At 36.5% G+C, this 19,007-nt stretch overlaps 1 protein-coding gene across 3 annotated transcripts; it reads right to left on the bottom strand.

Annotated features, from left to right (window-relative positions):
* Positions 1 to 479: 479 nt before the first annotated feature.
* On the bottom strand, positions 480 to 17,242 carry LOC110458968. 3 transcript variants are annotated; one of them, XR_002463838.1, is made up of 10 exons: positions 15,815 to 16,561; positions 14,658 to 15,221; positions 13,462 to 13,512; positions 10,453 to 10,505; positions 9,258 to 9,317; positions 9,044 to 9,103; positions 8,462 to 8,492; positions 7,779 to 7,928; positions 2,840 to 3,075; positions 480 to 2,379 (listed from the first exon to the last, which is right to left on the bottom strand). XR_002463838.1 is itself a non-coding variant. In XM_021510967.1 (9 exons), exons 2-9 carry the CDS (start codon positions 15,908 to 15,910, stop codon positions 7,866 to 7,868), a joined length of 978 nt encoding a protein of 325 aa, XP_021366642.1. In that variant the 5' UTR covers positions 15,911 to 16,418; positions 17,164 to 17,242; the 3' UTR covers positions 6,834 to 7,865. The 3 variants fall into 3 exon arrangements, 1 of the variants encoding a protein (XP_021366642.1); XR_002463840.1 differs by having other exon boundaries at positions 480 to 1,857; XM_021510967.1 differs by lacking the exons at positions 480 to 2,379; positions 2,840 to 3,075 and adding an exon at positions 17,164 to 17,242 and having other exon boundaries at positions 6,834 to 7,928; positions 15,815 to 16,418.
* Positions 17,243 to 19,007: the final 1,765 nt, after the last annotated feature.

The following is a 19,007-nucleotide window of genomic DNA, read 5'->3' as shown; positions in this document are numbered from 1 at the left end:
TTCCGTGTTTAAGAAGGGCGTGTCTTCTACTCCGCAGCAATCTTATATCTAATCGAGCATAATGTTATATATGTACATTATATGTTAAATCTGAAGTGGTACACCGTTCTTTGGCTGTATAAGCCTAAACGATGGATATAAATTAGGATGATAAGTAGGCATAGCTGTTATCGTAAACAAGATAGATAGATGGAATTGGCAAAAAACATTTATTTAGCGGTTGCGCCTACCCCATATCTAGTTAATATCAACTCAAACAACTCTTAAAAACAAATAAAACTAAAACATATTAAATCAGGTTATCTGCTATAGGAAACAAGATAGATGGATAAAATTGGCAAATAAAATATTTGGCGGTTGCGCCCCCCGGGGGAGGCCTGGTGGTATACCTGCTGCTTTATTTATGTTTGTTTGATCAGTTTTATTCTATATACTTGTACACTCNCCCCCCCCCCCCCCCCATTTCGATAAACGCCACATATTATAATAAAGGCCCATCTCCTCTCCCCTTCAAACAACACATCTCCATGGTTCCCTTCACTTCTTTCATACCCCCCTGCCCCACCCACATACTAAATCGTAACGATTGTACACTCTCTCTCCCCTCCTATCCTCACTAATAATCACGCTTTAACAAAAAACGTAAATGTCGGAAAGAGGAATAGGATCAGGTGAAAGACAAGAAAAGGTTTATAAGAAAGAGGACGTTGGTAAAGTTCAGTCAGCTTTATTTTAAATGACGAAAGACGAAGAGTGGATAACATGAACGGACAACAACAAAAAACAGCACCTGCATTACTCTAACCACTAACACGCAGTCCGTCGGATGGGACTATAAATGGTGGTATGAAAAAGATCCCTCAGAGTTTTTCGAAAACGAGTAAGCGCGTAAACGCCTGGACAGATGTTAGGGTAAGCTTTATTCCAAATGTTCGACCGTTAGAACTAGTTTTTTTTATTTAAGACATTTAGAAGGACTTTAAAATTTTATATACAAACCAAATGTATGAAATAGTTAGGAGCTGGTGTTAATGTTGGCGGCTTTCTACCTCACTACCGGTCCAGACTTGGTGCTGCTAACGACTAGTGTTGGGATAAGGCAACATTAGGCCTAGGAGCCATCTTAAAAAAACTAGTCATATACAGTTAAAACATATAGGACAGACGGCTCCCTCTCTCTTCTATCCATTCACTCCATACTGTCTCCCTTCTACTCATTTTCTATCAATCATAGAAAATGCATACACGACATACGTATATATATATATAGAGGCACGTCCTTATATGACCTTATATGACCTTAGCTGTTGATAGGACGTGAATCAAAATAAAACCAAACCCGATTGGCTCCGGAATCTAATTCAACCCCTGAACTAAAACTTAAGATTTTATTTTTTCTTTCAATATACAACTTAAACATTCTATGCCTACTATTGTTTGCATCAGTTATAACAGGAAGAGATTTCTACAAGATTATTGCTAAAATTAACCAAAACACACACTGTTCGCATCCAGTTGTTAAAATATTGCAACAGTAAACCAATTTCTGGCCAATTCAGATGCTCTCATATAACCGATAAGGCCCTCTGTACATGTCATGTATATTTTCTTCCACCGACATTGAATCTGGATATTCAGAGATTGGCTCAATCATGGTTATGTTCACTATAAAACATTTGTTATGCCTTTCACCACTGTAGACCATAATGGACTCATCCAGATCAATGTCTGGTAGAGTCTACTAAAGTTACATAGGGGTGATAGGGTTAATGTACGTTTCATCATAACGTTAATGTCCTCCCTTGGAAGCTGGTCCAGTCTGGTGGATTTTTAATTTCTTGCACATCTTCTTGAACTCTGTGTGAAACAAAACATTCATTTAGTTCCTGCGATTTTTTTAGACAATATTGTGAACGCTAGTCTTCCGCATAAACGAATTACTGTAATGAGACACGAGCAGTGGTCGTGATGTTTCATGTTTTCAACGATATTTTCTTTGGCATTACATACATATATTCATTTTTACATCACAATGTACAGGCAATCACGGATGCCACAACACCAAATAATCAATGTATTTCATTCCGTATCAAACTCAATGACCGAAAATGTAACTCCGTATTTTGCAATATATTTGACGGCGACAGGGCCAGTAGTCGTGACGTAATTATTGTTCGATAAATCGACAGTAATTAATATTTGTGTTATTATATGGTACATTCCTTCGCATAAACATATTCTAAGAAAATGTAAATACTAGCATGTTCATTTGAACAGATTTACCGCTTCACGACTTCCAGGCACACACTGAGGTGTCGTACAAAAAGGTTTTCTGGACGGCCAAGGAAGTCCCGAGAGCGTTCAGAAAAACACTTAACTCTGTCAAAAACGAATGCATGTGAATTGGTTTCTTTATTTTCAGTGACTGAGGTATTTATACATTATAAATGTAGATAAATTATAACGCAAACAATAGTTTTAGTGCAATATCTACATTGTATGTGTTGAAATAGTCGTTAAAAATGAAATACAGATATGAATATAAAGGTAACATAATGTACTTATTTTAACGGAACTAATATATAATTTAAATAGCTTGTTTATGAATTTCATGTAATCCTACATTCAATCTTTAAATGCTGTTAATGATAGGTCAATACAGACAAAACCATCACATTCGAATTGTCATGTATCAAGATGAAGATGATATTCATAGTAATGAACCGACAGGCGTGCACAGTTAAAAATAACATGGTAATAATACAGTATATGAAGTATATGCTAAAGCATAAATACCATATAAGGATTTGGTATTGTTACAATACGGGGAAAAAATTACCTTCAAAGTGGATGACGCCATTGTGGTCTTCGCCCCATCAGCGATCATACGTTTGACTTCCTGCATTGTACATTCGAAGCCAATGCTTTCCCATGTCCGCAAGATTTCTTCTGTCGTTATCGATCCATCCCGATCCTTATCGATGACGTCAAACATCTGTCTTATCTCTTTTTCCGGATCAACCTTGTAGGATTCCATCATCGTCAAAAATTCGCCTATTTCTATCGTACCATTCCCTGAAAAACAGTCATCTGCAATACACCGACACACCCTCTGTCTGCCGACACAAAAACAGCAAGTAAAATAGTGGGAAAAAACAAAGATGTATACAGCTGTCTAAAAAGGTTTTAAAAAGACATGTTCTTGTCTTATATGTATGCCCCTAGGCCTAGCAGCCATCAGATGTATTAAAATAATGGAACACTGCAGTTTTGGAAATTGGTTAGGTGTTATCTTGTTTAACTTCCTGTTACATGTAACAGCTAGGTCATTTAAGGACGTGTCTCCATGTGCCTAGTGTATGCATGCATGTGCTTATGTGTGCTGGATGCAGGGCACGTTGATGTTATTGCCTCCTTGTGATAGCGCGGATATGATGCCGACTTTATAGTGCTATCTCACTGAAATACCTTGTCGAATCATCCAGCACAGCATTCCGCCTGGTCACATTATCCTGACAACTGGTGAAAAGAAATCACACACAACCCTATTAAAAACCACATGGGTCATTTGTTAGCCACGCCCCTTTCCTGAAACACGAGCAGGCCTAGGATCATTATGTAAGGTGGAATTGAAAATAACGGTGGTTATATCTGATAAAACAATCAAACAGCTTGTTCTGAAGAACCAGAAGCCCTGGATTATTTAAGTTCACAGCAGTCAAAATTGTTAAAACAACTCATTAATATCTTTGAACCACCAATATACTTAGAGTCGTATTTATAGAAGCTTGCCTATATTGAAAATGAGTGGTACACAACACGCTGAAAACTTTTGTTTGTTTGTTTGTTTTATTTTGTTTAACGTCCTATTAACAGCTAAGATCATTTAAGGACGGCCTTCTCTGTGTGCAAGATGCATGCGTGTAGTGTATGTGTGTGTTGTAATGATCAGTAGAAGTCATCAATGCAAAGATCTTGGTTTTTTATTCAGGAACACTGGAGCGTACAACATGATGGTACAAGATGGCAGCGAGCTCTCTCTCAACATGTGCTTTTTATACTAATATTAGAACCAATAAGGTTACGTAATAATGTCGGACCAAATATCCGGAATTCACATATATCATTACATCCCTTCACCAAGAATAAATGCACATTTTTTCTGATTTAACTTATAGCACTGAATATTGATTATCTTTATATGGAATTCACTGAAATCTCTGTATCAATAAAAAGAATTAAAATATATAATGATGTTATTCAGTCTTTTTGATTTTCTTCACTTTCACGTTTGAAGATAAAATGAACCTTTACTTAAAGTCCATACACTAAATCATATGAAATATATTGAACACAAATTTAAACTTTCAGTTAAACAGTTCAACAGAAATTAAAACTTTTTAACACTGTTCAATGAGTCTTTGTGGCCTATTAACAGTTCTTCCTGATTTGGTTCTACCAGGCTGTATAACTGGTGCCGGTTTGACTTCATCTTCATGATCAGAAACATGGGTCTGATCTGGTTCACATCTTTCACTTTCCTGTACTTTGATTACATCATCATCAGTTTTAACATCTGGTATCAACTTGANGACATCGGATCCAGTGTCAATCTTCAGAGGTATCAAGTTTCCATGAACTTCTAGTGGTGCTAGCCACACATTTGATGTGACATATTCAACAGAGTCTATAAATAGCTCATGCTCATAATTCTCCACTGCATGTACTTGCTGAGTTGTCTTGTCTGTAGCTTTTTTCTGTTTAGACTTACAGGCTTTCGCAAAATGGTTTCTTTTCCCACATAATCGACACGTTTGACCTCTCGCTGGACATAAGTTTCCTCTATGTACCATCGCACAGTAAGAACACGTGGTTGATCTTGACTTCTGTCCATCTGTATGCTCGGTATTTACCTTTCGAGACGACCCCCGACCAGAATTTCTACCGGTTCCTCTAGATCTCGATTTACCTCTCGATCTGATGTAGTCAACGTCCTGTTCTTTATTTTCAGTTAGGGCTAATGTTTTCATGTGTTTCTCTGTCATGGATGCTGCTTTACACAAATCAATGCATTTTTGAAGACTCAGGTCACCTTCACGTAATAACCTCGCTCGAAGTCCATCATTCCGGATTCCTTCAACAATTTTGTCTCTTAAAATGCCATCTTTCAATTCACCAAATTCACAGTTCTTTTGCAAAATTCTCAAATCTGTTAGAAACTCGTCGAATGTTTCATCACTCTTCTGCGCTCTCGAGTTAAACACGTGGCGCTCGTAAGTTACGTTTTTCTTCGGTGAACAATTATTCGTAAATTTTTCTATGAGAGACGCTATTTTGTCCTGTTCATTTGCTTCAAATGTCATCGTATTAAAAATTTCAACAGCTGTCTCACCTGCCAGGGTTAGAAACATTGCACACTGTTTCTTTTCCGTCAGCTCATCTCCCGCAGTAGCGGTCATGTACAGTCTGTACTGTTGTAGCCATCTTCTCCAGTTCTCCGATACGTTGCCATCAAATGACAAGACTCTTCGGCGTTGGTAGTATGTTGTCCATGTTCTGACACCATGTAATGATCAGTAGAAGTCATCAATGCAAAGATCTTGGTTTTTTATTCAGGAGCACTGGAGCGTACAACATGATGGTACAAGACGGCAGCGAGCTCTCTCTCAACATGTGCTTTTTATACTAATATTAGAACCAATAAGGTTACGTAATAATGTCGGACCAAATATCCGGAATTCACATATATCATTACATGTGTATTTTGGGAGGCTGCGATATGTTCGTGTTTGTCTCCTTGTCTCCTCGGAACTGATGCCGCTGAACAACACTTGTGGACTTAGATTCTGAGAAACCAATAGTCTTAGAGCCAGATATAATATTGCTAGTGGCTTAGAGCGCTACAATATTTAGCAGAAAATGTCAGCTTGGCCTATGTTATAGTTTGCAAGGGTGCAATCTTTGTAAACAATCAAACAGCTTCTTTTGAAGAACCGGGAGTTCTGCAGATATGATTTGTGGTCAGGAACCGACTGATAAGGTGTGCTAGTAAGTTGAGGGGAAAGACCTTGATGTTAAAAAGTTATGATTTACTCAGTAAAATATTTGCCAGCTATCCAGTACTATAGAGTGGTAGTGCTCAGTAACCTATACAGTGATCAGGGAGATTGAAATTACTGAGTCGGGGTCACTGAGGCGTAATCAAATCATGCAATATAGGTAAGTGATACCTGTGTGCCCGGACCTGCACCTGGAAGGTTCACTGAAGTCAGAGTCTGTGTGCCAGGGGGGAATTCATAAGCTGTGTGCTTGTTAAGGTAATAGGATTGTGTCACCATTTCTCAGTAGAATTTCTTCAAACTTCGTAGTTTACAGTAAAAAACATATTTCTACCACAAATAAAATAAAGGATTTTAAATGGAAATTTATGTAAAAAGGAGTGAATTTTGAAAAAAAAAATGAAAGACACAATTCTTTGGAAAATAATGTCAATAACAATGATACTGACATAGATTAGTATTGCATTAATGTATATCAATTTAATAAATGCTGAGATTGTGTAAAACTAATTATCTATAAACGATTAAAAATTGACATTTTATGATAAAACCATATACACATAGTTATTGCATGTATGAGTTATCGTTCTTGAAAAACTTCACAGAAGTGAAATAGGTAGCCGGTTTCCTAAAGTACAGAAAAATGGAGACATGTGACTCTTTGATAAAAGACGAACTGAAACAATGCCTGGATTGCTTTGAAATACTTTAATATTGAGAGAACACACTGTTCTGTCAATAACAAACATAGAATATGCGGAAATTGTGTTACTGTCTCCCTACATTGGATTTTCAACTAGGGGTGTACTTCCTATTTCCGTTTATCAATACACTCCTATGACCTTAATGTAATTTTACTAGGGCTGTGTGCCCAAAGTTATTATCCAAGTCTAGAGACATGTAAAATGTGTGCCAGGTTTGGGCTTAACTATGCTACTTGGAGAAACTGTGCTATGCCCACCTCAATAGAGTGTGGGAGTCCTTGTGTGTAACAGGAGAGAGTGAGCTGTGTGCTTATACGTGGTAAAGAGAGACGCCAACAGTGACCTTGGGACAGGAAGTCATTAACAAAGGAATGAGCAAGTGATATACCCATATTGGGAGCAGCAGAGTCCATGTGTATGTTGTTAAACCGTAGGAGCAGTATTCGTGCAGGACTAGTGTAACGGATAACATCTAGATTGACGGGAGAATTTTGGGAGCAACACACAGTGATGAACTGTAGATATTTTGTGTCCGGAGGGACAGAGACAATGGATTTTTTTATGCAAATAATTCAATAATTGTAAAGAGTGAGCCTGAAAGGGTGTTTAGTATGTTGCAAATATATATTCTTATGATTTTGTATATATGTACGGGCGAATACATATGTTAATTTGATTTTATGTTGTTGTCTCCTCTGTTTGCAAATAGTTGATTTATATTCAAGGTCTCTTGACTCAAATATGTTTAAACAGGTTTTTCTGAAAAAACCTGAAAGTCCTAGAGTAATGATACTGTACTGACTTCTACTTAAGAACCTATGGCAATATATAGTATTAAGTTTGCTGGCATGGAGCGCTTACAAGTTTGATGTCAGAAGAACTATGAAGACATATAGAGTCTATTCAGCCGGAAGCTTGCTGAAATATAGTGCTAGGAAATAAATTAGCATAAAGGCCAGCGTCTTTGTGGTAGTTACAAAATAGATTATTATTATATTGAAAAGTCCGATTGTACCATCTATGTCGAACTTTTTCATGTCGTTTTCGATAACGTCTTTCTCCCAGTCAAGCCCGAGTTGTTTTACCACGTCGCAGAGCTCATCTAGTGTAATACTCCCGTCTTTATCAGCATCAAATAACTCAAACATTGACTGGTATTGGGTATCTGCAAAACAAATTGTATATTTCTTGTTTCATCCATATATGAAACGTATCTCTGTTTGGTTGCCTTCTGACCGATGGAAATAGGACACGGGTGAATGCTTTTAAGGAAAGGGAATTAACATCCTGACAACAGCCAGGGTCATATAAAGATGGTTGTGTAGGGGGACAGCGACAGGAAAGGAAGTAAGAAGGGAAATATAGATATACCAAGTGTTGCAATAAGGGCAGAAAAGCAAGTTTGGCCTCTTCAATCACTTCTTAGAAGATGACACCGAATTCTGCTGTTTCCCATACATAAGGATATTTTTTCTACGACATGCAGTCAGAAATATTCAGGTTCATTCCTTTCCCGAACTTGTAGGGTTGACTGGGACAGAAAACGACAAACTGTTGATAGAAATACCATACTTCTACCAATGTATTGATACTAGTCATAATTTCACAAGGAATTATTTTAAAAACAAAACCCCGACCTGCAAGGGTGTTTCAATATATTTTTTGTTCGAACACGGCATTTCAACACAATATACATACCTTTCTCCATACCAGATGTGAGTTCTCCTTCCTTTAAGAAACAAAGTGAGTTTTATAATGAGTTATATAAACGTTTGTCAGGATTAGCTGCTGATTACTTCCTTTCTTTTTCCCATTGTTATTAATGATACATGGTACATTTTAAATAGATAAGAAGGAAAGATAAGATCATTGTACTGCAAATGTTGGCAGCAGATCAATTTTTGTCACTTCCTACAAATACTAGACATAGAAAAAACCCAATTCTCAAGTGTGCCTCACATTAGGTTGCTTCTTGAAATAACATTTATTGTAACGCTAGCCTATTATTTCCCAAAATCATTTTATGTTTATCCCATTTATAGTCCAGCATATGAACAAAAGCACCGGTATGAATGAAAACAGTCCTGGATACCCAAAATAGAACCACATTAATAAAGATATTTCTAAAAATTTATTTATTACATTTTTTTATCAATATATGTATTAAATATCAGAAATCACCGTATAAGGATACAAATCGAATTCGAGAGTTTTAAACTATTCTCAGAGATGCCTTTCAAACTTTTATCGAAAACGTATATTATTTTTAATTATGTTTACCTTAGCTTTGAATCTGCTAGTAAGTGATTCCTGACTGCTAGGGGTGCCAAACGAGTCCAGCTGTACAAATATAATAGGTAAAATCATCTCACTGAGCTCTTTTCCGCAAATGTTTAAAAGGAATTTAGACACGGTTATTCAAATCCATTCTTATGCTTAGCGTTCAAATTCAATGTCAATTTCTTTGCGATGTTCACAACAATATTTTTGTTACCACGTATCGGAATCTGCTGGAAAGCTTCTCCGAACTGCCTGATGTGATGGATTTGTCCAACTGTAAAAAACAATGAACAAGGTTCAATCGCTTTAAACTTATCAATATATACGAACAATGGTATTGGTGTGTTTGTCTTCTTAGTATCCTGAACCGCTCAATGTTTCAGTTTTCAACCATTTACACTGAAATGTACCTAAAGTGCATTGGTGTTAATAAATACACGTTAAACCCCAGAATACCAATACCATTCTCGTGAGATTATTAGTGGGACTGTTGCCATCCGATATGAAATTTGAATATTGCCATTGCACAAGAAATGTATGAAAGTTTATTTAGCAGTTTTTGAATCTTCGTTTTGACTTTCGTTTGACTTTTCTTGCTATAAAAATGTCTTTAGCTAGATCAATGGCCTATACATCTGCTGTTAAAATGAAGCACTATCATTGAAATTTGATTGACCTTTTGAGAGAAAAAAAAATATCTGCACAGTTTCGAATTTCAAGTTTATTAGCATTCTGCTGGCTACAAAGGGGCACATATTTAACGATACAATTCAAATTCGAGTGCTTTAAACTTTTGTCCAGGATGCATTTCCAAAGTTTAACGAAGACGGTATATTATTATAGAAATATTCAATTTCAAGTTAAGGTCAAAGGAGCGTATTGATTAACGGAAATAGGAAGTACATCCGTAGCTTTATGTTTTTATTAATGCGTCACATGTGTCCATTTGTTCTGTTCATCAGGAAACCGGCTACCTATTTCAGTACTGTGAAGTTTTTCAAGAAAGATAACTCTTACATTCAATTACTATGTGTATATTGTTTTATCATAAAATGTTTATTTTTAATCGTTTATATATAACTAAATTTTACACAATTTCAGCATTTATTAAATTGATATCAATTAATGCTATATCAATCTATGTCAGTATCATTTTTATTGACATGGTTTGCAAAAAAATTGTGTCTTTCATTTTTTTTTCAAAATTCACCCCTTTTTTACATAAATTTCCATTTGAAATTCTTAAATTCTGACAACCTATATTGTTTTTGTGCCAGAACCTTTTTATTTACTTCACAGCAATATAACTGCAAAACTTGAAGAAATCCTACTGAGAAATGGTAATACAATTGATTTTTATCAATCTGTAATTATTTTAGGAGGCCTAAAAAAACGTTTTGTATCGTTACCTTGAATCTGCTGGCAACTGATTCCCATCTGCTTTGGGGTCATATACGTCTAGCTGTATAATGATAACAATGAAATGCAGACTTTTAAACTTCTCGTTTTGATGTTTTCTTAAAAAAATCGTCAACTGTTATTTATAATTCTTTCAATCCTGTTTATGAAAATGCTGACTCGAATTTTGAGAGTTAAATTGTGTGTGCACTTTTTCTCTAGATAGATGAAGAAATAATTCTCAAATTTCACACCATGATTCCAAACGGTATATAGTGCCCTCTATTCCGGGGCACACAAAAAAACCTAAATACATCTGCTTAACGTTCAGAATAAAGAGTAATTGCAATAACTGGTTCACCCGTTGTCAGTATAATGTGACCGAGCGGAATGCTGTCCTGGGTGCCTTCAGTAAGTTAGCACTATAACGTCGGCATCACATGCATACCAACATACCCCGTTTCCGGCACACTTGTTGATACACATGCACGCTTACACAACAAACATGGAGGCAAGTTCTTCATGTACCTTAGCTGTTAATAGGACGTAAAACAAATAAAACCAAACTCATCCCAATGATCCTTTGTTGTGCTTATTGATTTTGGGGACTGATCGAAAAACCAAGATGGCAGATAGATGGCCATCTTGAATTTTGAGAGTTAAAGTTCATTGGTGCTTTAGGGTAATAGAAATAACTGGTTCACCCGTTGTCAGTGCGATGTGACCGGGCGTCACATTTATTTTAAATAAAAAGAAACCAAACCATTTAAACAACTGATTGGTTCTTTAATTCGATTATGCAACTGAACCAAAATATAAACATCCTTGGCCTTTCGGATATTCTTAGGACGTGGTTTAAGCCTTTTTACACTTTTCATATATTTGACCTTGAAAGTAGAGATATGTTTGTCAACATTTTTTCATCCCACTAAGCCACCAGCCAAATGCCATCACATCAGAACTTTGGCATATTCAGAAAAAATCAGTTAGAGATTTCTAACACATTTGATCGTTGTGGCTTTAAAAATGGGTAATAAACAAGTTGTTAACTTTTATCGCAGTTACTTTATCTGGAGTTATAAAATCATCATAATGTTTTGTTATTGTCAAAGCCCCGATGACCTAGAAGCATGACTTTATCCAAGACTAAATCAAGTGTTGCGAAGTATTTTATAGTTGTAATTATAACATGTGTACCGATTAAGAATAAACCTACATGCCACATAGAGGACAGTCGACTAGACTGGCTTTTGCTGACGTCAGCCTGATAAGAGAAATCATATAGTTATAATAATCGCTGCATAAAGATCATAGTCTTTTTTTCTGTTCTACACTCAAGGTTATCCTGTTGAAGTTTTTAGAAATGTTTATGCCAAGATCAATCTTTAATTCATATCAAATTTATTATTGTAAAATATATGTTTGTACCTGAAACAGTATGGTGGTACATTTACTTCCTTGGGATAGCATATATGCAGGTCAGGTATGAGGACAATATGCCTCCCGTTACCAATTTTTTTGGTTTGTTTAAAAGGCCACCAATGTGGAAAACCCTTGCCGAATTGGGTATTTGCCTATATAAATAGTTCTGTATTTCCGACTATTTAAAGGACATTTAACGCAATAAACTAAATTTAACCGATGTTCTCATCAAATGAAGCAATTACAAATAATCTGGCTTGAGATAAAATTTAAACAAAAAATAATATTTCAATGAAATATCACTATAAAGTCGGCATCAGATATGCACTATCACACGGAGGCCAAAACAGCAACATTCCCTGCCTGGGGCACCTATGCACATGAATCACTGGTGGACATCGAGTTAACAATATTTAGGTACATTAATTTATAAACAGTTACTTATGATCATATATGATCCCCTTGGTAGTTTAGCTGTTCCAAGACTTATTTAAGTAATGCTTAGGTTAGAGTCACACTTTTTCTGTATCTACAATACAGTTATTAAAAAGTACACAAAACACCAGAGGCGAGTCAGAAACTAGTAATGTCATTGACTGCTCGCGAACCAATAGCTGTATAAACGAGGGCTCGAATATCCGTGGATGATTTTTCCAATGCTTGTTCAATCTGTCTTTGAAACAGCTAACACTAGGAGCCGAGGTCACATGTTCGGGTAGCGAATTCCATGGCTGAATAACATACATGGAGATACGTCCTTAAATGACTTTTGTTGTTAATATCATGCTAAACAAAAACAAAAGCACCACACATGATAAAATCCCCTCGCATTCACACATTGTGTGCCATATGTATGACGAAATAAACGGAAAATCTAATGACGTATCAGTATCTGCTCTAGCGACTGCATGTTTTGATGGATAATATATTTTTGCACGAGTATGTTGAAGGGATTGTTATACAAATACTTATATCAGGTTTCATGAAATTCCGTTGACGAATGGATTCGATAGAGCGAAGACAATATCTAAATATAATAACAGTGACATTGACCTTCAACGTAGAAACCCGAAACGACAAGTGTCATGAATTTCCGTTGAGAAATTATGTCGCTAGAGCGATTACAAAGAGTAATACATGCGTACAGGCTTTCGGTACGAGGAAATGATAAACCAACTCATTAACACAGACTCTGTAATAAACAGAACAAGACACAATCATCCGATACCTCCACAAGTCAGGAAAGTAGAAAATAATTAACACCTGGTAGCGATATCGACATTTATGCTTGAAAATGCAGTACGAATAAATACAGGCCAACATGAGGGTCACAATGTTTTGCTCCAGCGTGAATTCGCGGGAGATTACTGTGACTAATCAAAGTTACAGTAGTAATCTTATTTAGCAATGTTCAACACGGAATGTATACACCGGTGACAACTTCCATGCATATTCGGCAGAGAGACGTCAATAACGTGAAGGAATGTCTTAAACGATCTGCTGAACCTTGAACCGATTACATATTTCTTTTACCTACTGTAACTCTGTACGTGTTCAATGTTATCATTTATCATACATTTGTATATTTAAATACATACCAATGGAATGTTGACGCTATCATCTGGAGTCAGTATCGTCGGCAAAGCATTCTGGGTCGATAGAAAAAAACATTTAGTACACATACCGGTAACATAGTATAGCCCCATTCTAACTATCCTTTTTGTTGTCTAGCGCCTTGTTTGGCGATACGTTCGCCTAGGTAAAGAAGGCAATGGGTTCAGTCCCCTTGACCGGGACATACCAAAGTCCTTAAAATGGTAGATTTTATACCCTGTTTTAACGCCCCGTATTCAGGGTAATGACAACAACAGGTTCACCCGTTTCCAGTATAATGTGACCGGTTGGAATGCTAAGCTGGGTGCCTTTGGCATGGTATTTCAGTGAGATAGTTCTAAAACGTCGGCATCAGAACCGCGCTATTACAAGGAGGCAAATATACCAATATGCCCACCCTCTGACACACATTCACACATGTACGCACATACAACACACTTTGAGACACGTCCTTAAATAACCTTAGCTGTTAATTGGACGTTAAACCCCGTACAACCAACTATGCAGCAGTAGTGCCGTCTGTCGTCGAGTATTGTACCTATCAGAAGTCCCCCTAACTACCACTGTAATCCATCAATCGGGAGCAAACGTTACAATACCGAGCCTATAGTATAATTTACAGTAAATCAGAGAGCCATGTCTGATAATATAGGATCTGACGAAACAAAAAAAAACTCCTCGCTTGAGTGTATAATACTGCGAGGAACACATTTTGTCATGAAAACAACCATAATATATAATATATCAGCTTTAAGCGAGTATAAATGAATACACATACTGGCTTATTTACGAAATCAAAATTAGTTTTAGAACGACGAAATAAGGAATTGTAAACAATCAATATTCAGACAAATAACGGAAGTTATAAAGATAATACACATATCTAATGATACTTAGGGAAACATGGAAACCACGTCCATTTAAGGGACCAGCTCTTCCTTTTTAATGTCGATGTATTCATACACTGCCTCATGCACACACACACACACACACACACACACTCATACACAAAACAAATTCACTATTATACACGAAACCTCCAGTTTGCTAAGATAAAAGAAATCTCAAGAAATTTAATACCATTCAAAGACATCTTTTTTTAAATATTCTAAATCGAACCTGAAAAATACGTTTGTGTTATATTGTTTACATAACGAAGTGTTATTACGTATTATAATACCCTCTTGTTACGTGTCGCACGACAGACAGGCCGAGGCTTGCAGTTTTTTCTGGTTACTACGGCTGCATCATTCACTGCGTTCATCACTCTGCCAACATATCTCATCTTCGCTGGGGCATTCTTTTTCACGACATTTTTAACTTCGTCGAGTATCAATCTGTACCAATCCCTATACTTTCCAATAAGTTTGATGTGGCCTGGTTTTCGATCTGACGTATGTATGCAGTCGTGTGGTCCTCGGAGATGACATAATTCAATCGAAAGAACCACAATGTCACTGTTCTCCCGCAGTAGAATACCGTAGTCAGACGCCTTAGATTTGGCACCGTATATTGTTTCCAAGATCAGAACTACGGTTTGTAATTTCGGAAAGCAACGCAAAAACTGTGGTAAAAATTGAATGGCCTGATCAGATGTAGAAAATGATTCACAAATATATCCTCCCGCGATGGAGAGGAGATTTGTGATTTGTCTGGAGGTATCTAACTCGTCACTGGTGTCTCCGCGTACCATGTATATACATGTGTCGTCCTCGGGCGTCACCAAATGTTGGGCGGGATGGTCCTGTAGATAGTGAATGATAATTTTCAAACATTGAACTTTCTGATAATTTACTATTTCCCTAATAGAAAATAACATGTGTATTTCGGAACTTACGTTATATATTCAGTGTAAATATGATTACAAGTTAAAGCAGCTATTTAAGTGATCTAGCAATTGAGCCTTCAAGCTGTGAGATAAAGGTTTTATATTAATCTTAACTACGAACATTTTATAGTTGAAGTTATATTTCGAGTTTGCATGAATACATTTTATTTTTATATAAACATTTTAAGCGCACCGGCCCTTAAACCTAAGGGCCAAATGAACGTATGCCTAGGCACGGCGTCCGGCCGTCTGGCGTCAAATTTTTACTGCAAACATTTTCCCCTGGGCAAAGGTTGGTGATATTTCAGATACAATTACATGCAAGTAGCTCAGTAGACCTTCCTTATATTGTGTCAACACACGAAGACAAAATTGGAACCTAGAAAATGCCAACCACAAAGAATAAGGACAATAAACCACCAGAAAAAAACGAAGTTATATTTACCACTACTCATACCTAGGAAGTCATAAGTATAAGAAAAATCGCAGAAATATTGTTCAACACTTACATAACGAATTTTAGGACTCTTCTGTATGTTCATCGAATCAACCTTTATATCGTCTAGATGGTCTCCAATACTTTCACTCTTACCAAACCTGACCATTTACGTTGTGTAGCCGATCCGTGTCTGCAGGGTTTCCATCCACGTGTCTTTGGTAAGATCGAGATCATCTTCGAATTCTAAATACGATGGTATCACCGAATCGTCAAACTTAGCCAACAGTAACTTTCGTGCATTTACTTTTCCCTTGTCACACAAAACATTGGCTATTAGTTTAAGTAAGCCGGAGTCTGTCCGATAGATCTCTGGGAATAGCACAATGCTCACGTTCGCTTCCGATAGAGGTCTGTATCCGGGAAGGTCTCCTCTTAGAAGTTGATATGATTCGACCAGGTGTCCGTCAAACATGAAGCTATTTGAAATCAGTCGAATATATTTCATTGAGCGTTCACTGTCATCGTAGATAAATACATGTACCCTTCTTAAATAAGAATCATCTGAATCAGTTGTCACAGTCAGAATTCCTATCGTCTGCTCCCGAGGGTCGTTTTGCATGTCGTCAGCGTTATAAAGATCGTAGCTCGTGATTAGGTATCATTCACGTCTGTGCCTTGAAAACGAGAAACAATTTTTAGACATGAAGATATGCCTAAAACGCAATACAAAAATGTATCTAACTAAGCGTTCTTAAAACATTTCGCAACTCTTAAATAAGACGTCATAACATTGGCCGGGATTCAAATGATGTGTGACCCAACATTTGCTGTTCATATGAAGGACACAAACCAAAAATAAGTCACTTGAAACTGATGTTATTCACGCAATGTGTGTGGCAAGTCTGTTTTGAAACGCACTGATATACTAATTGTATGTACTATGAATAGCAGGGTATGAACAATGTGTCCTCTTTTAAAATGTCAATGTCATAATGTACTAGCCATTCATGCATTCATTGTTAAAAACAGCAGGACACACAATCAATCCCTTATTAGCTCTACGGCTTTCCTAATATTTTTGAAACATGGTGTGTTTCTTTAGTTGTATGTGTTTATAGTAAAACAATAACATTGAAAATGTAACCCTAAGAATTTAAACTAACAATGCTTTGAAAGCTGATCAGGCATTTATGACTTCGTCAATAAGCAGACTTAATGTGCTAGTGTTTTGTTCTGTCGACCATCGATTGTAATTTGACATAGTCATTATTAAATTTTAAAAAGCTAACACTATATCTGTTTAAGAATATAAGTAGTTTAAATCATGTTTCATGATGACGCACCCCTGTAGGTCGGGGATCGAGAAAATAATACACCTGATGTTACCCACTGCATGTACGTAAAGCTAGCCCATATTACCTGTGCAGATTCGTGGGGTATGTTGACTGTCTGTATGTGTCTGCATGTTATAACAACAGGTGACGACACATGCTGGGCCCCTCAGGGGTTTAAGGGATTTGTGTTAGTGTCTTCTGATTCGGGGACAATTAAAACGAAATGAATATGTTATCCCCAATTGCAAAGCTTTTCTTTTCTTAGTTAGTTTCCTTATCTCTTTTGTTGGTTCTTTCTATAGGAACCTATCGTCATTAAACTCGACCAAACAAAATCTGTACAGGTGTACATTGCAACACGTATTATTATTTCCTTGTATGTTATACGAGTGTTGATAGGACGTTAACACTACTAAACCAAACCAAACCAAACCACTGTGTATGATGCGTTAAACTTTCCTTCCCTTAAGGTACAGTATTTTACCAATATAAGGGATTAAACTACCCATTCTGTACGGAAAACTAATGTAAGAATACTCGAGTCATAACGTATGTTTTTCCGTGTTAATTAACTCGAAATTCCGACTTAAAAACTCTAAATGTGAAGATCATAACTTGAAATTTCGACTTAATAACTCGAAACGTCATGACAATAACTCGAACTTCCCACTTACTAACTCGAAATTTCAATATTTTAACTCGAAATTCCGACTTGATAATTCGGATATATTAACTCGAAATTGTATGATGATTACTTGAAATTTCAAGACTATAACTGGAAATTTCGTCTTAATGAGTCGAAAGTTCAAGATAATAACTAAAACAATTAATAATAAGGTTTTTTATACAGTGATGCGACCTGGCAGTGAAGCACAGAGGGGGAAGTGGGAAGCGATTCCCCGGAAGCAGTAGAAATACAAATAAATGATTATTTTCTTTACTTTCCTCCTTTATTATGAGCATGCAATGTCAATACAGAAATAATGGTTTCTCCTCAAGTGTAAAGCCCCTTTAAAAAGGTCCAATTATTTAACACCGTTTGATGTACTGTGGTATCTATTTAAACCCGATTCTCTCCATTCCTGATCTTTGTGTAATATATTTGGTCATAAGTTATTTAACATCCTTGATAAAACTCCAGACTCTGTAAACCTGCTTTGTTTCCCGGTGTAATACTTTGTATACAGTATTTAATATACTCCTTGTGAACCTGCATCACCTTCTGTTCTAGTTTTGTTCATTTTTGACTTTCACTAACACTAACAAAAAATACAGAAAGAAAAAGGTGATATTGATATTAGTAAGATATTTTAATTCCATGTACATGTATACAGGGGTGAACAGGTTCATATATTTAGAAACAAAAATGGTGAATTACCTTTAAAGGTTATTGTAACACATATCTCTACAAACATACTTTCTTACTTGTTCAAAACACCAATTTCAAATTCAAATTGTGATACATTAAGAAGCTAACTTAACCGATCACTACTGTGTCTTCTATTTTGTTACTTCTTCAGCCAGTACTTTTAACTTAACAAACTGATTATTAATGGAAGATATCTGTACACTTGTAAATGGTAAGTCAGTCAAAACCACGATGTACAGTTGCGTGTTTAAAGATGATTATTAGACAAGTAACAGGCAACCATCAACAGTACTGTTAGCTTTCTTTCCTTCTGAACAGAAAAATTCTTCGGCCGTGAAATCAAATTTGACCAGTGTTAACTCGCCCTTCACATTTGTTAACTTTTTAGGTCACCTGCGACAAAGTCTCAAGTGACCTATTGCGATCGTCTTTTGTCCGTCGTCGTCCGTCGTCCGTCGTGCGTCCGTAAACAATTTACATTTTCGACTTCTTCTCCAAAACCCCTGAACCAATTTCAATGAAATTTTGCAGGGACCTTCCATGGACAAAGGTCAACAAAA

Source organism: Mizuhopecten yessoensis, unplaced genomic scaffold (genome assembly GCF_002113885.1).
Source record: "Mizuhopecten yessoensis strain PY_sf001 unplaced genomic scaffold, ASM211388v2 scaffold1311, whole genome shotgun sequence".
Taxonomy (NCBI): domain Eukaryota; kingdom Metazoa; phylum Mollusca; class Bivalvia; order Pectinida; family Pectinidae; genus Mizuhopecten; species Mizuhopecten yessoensis.
The sequence above is the reverse complement of the archived record's forward strand: the minus strand, read 5'-3'. Positions and strand labels throughout refer to the sequence as shown.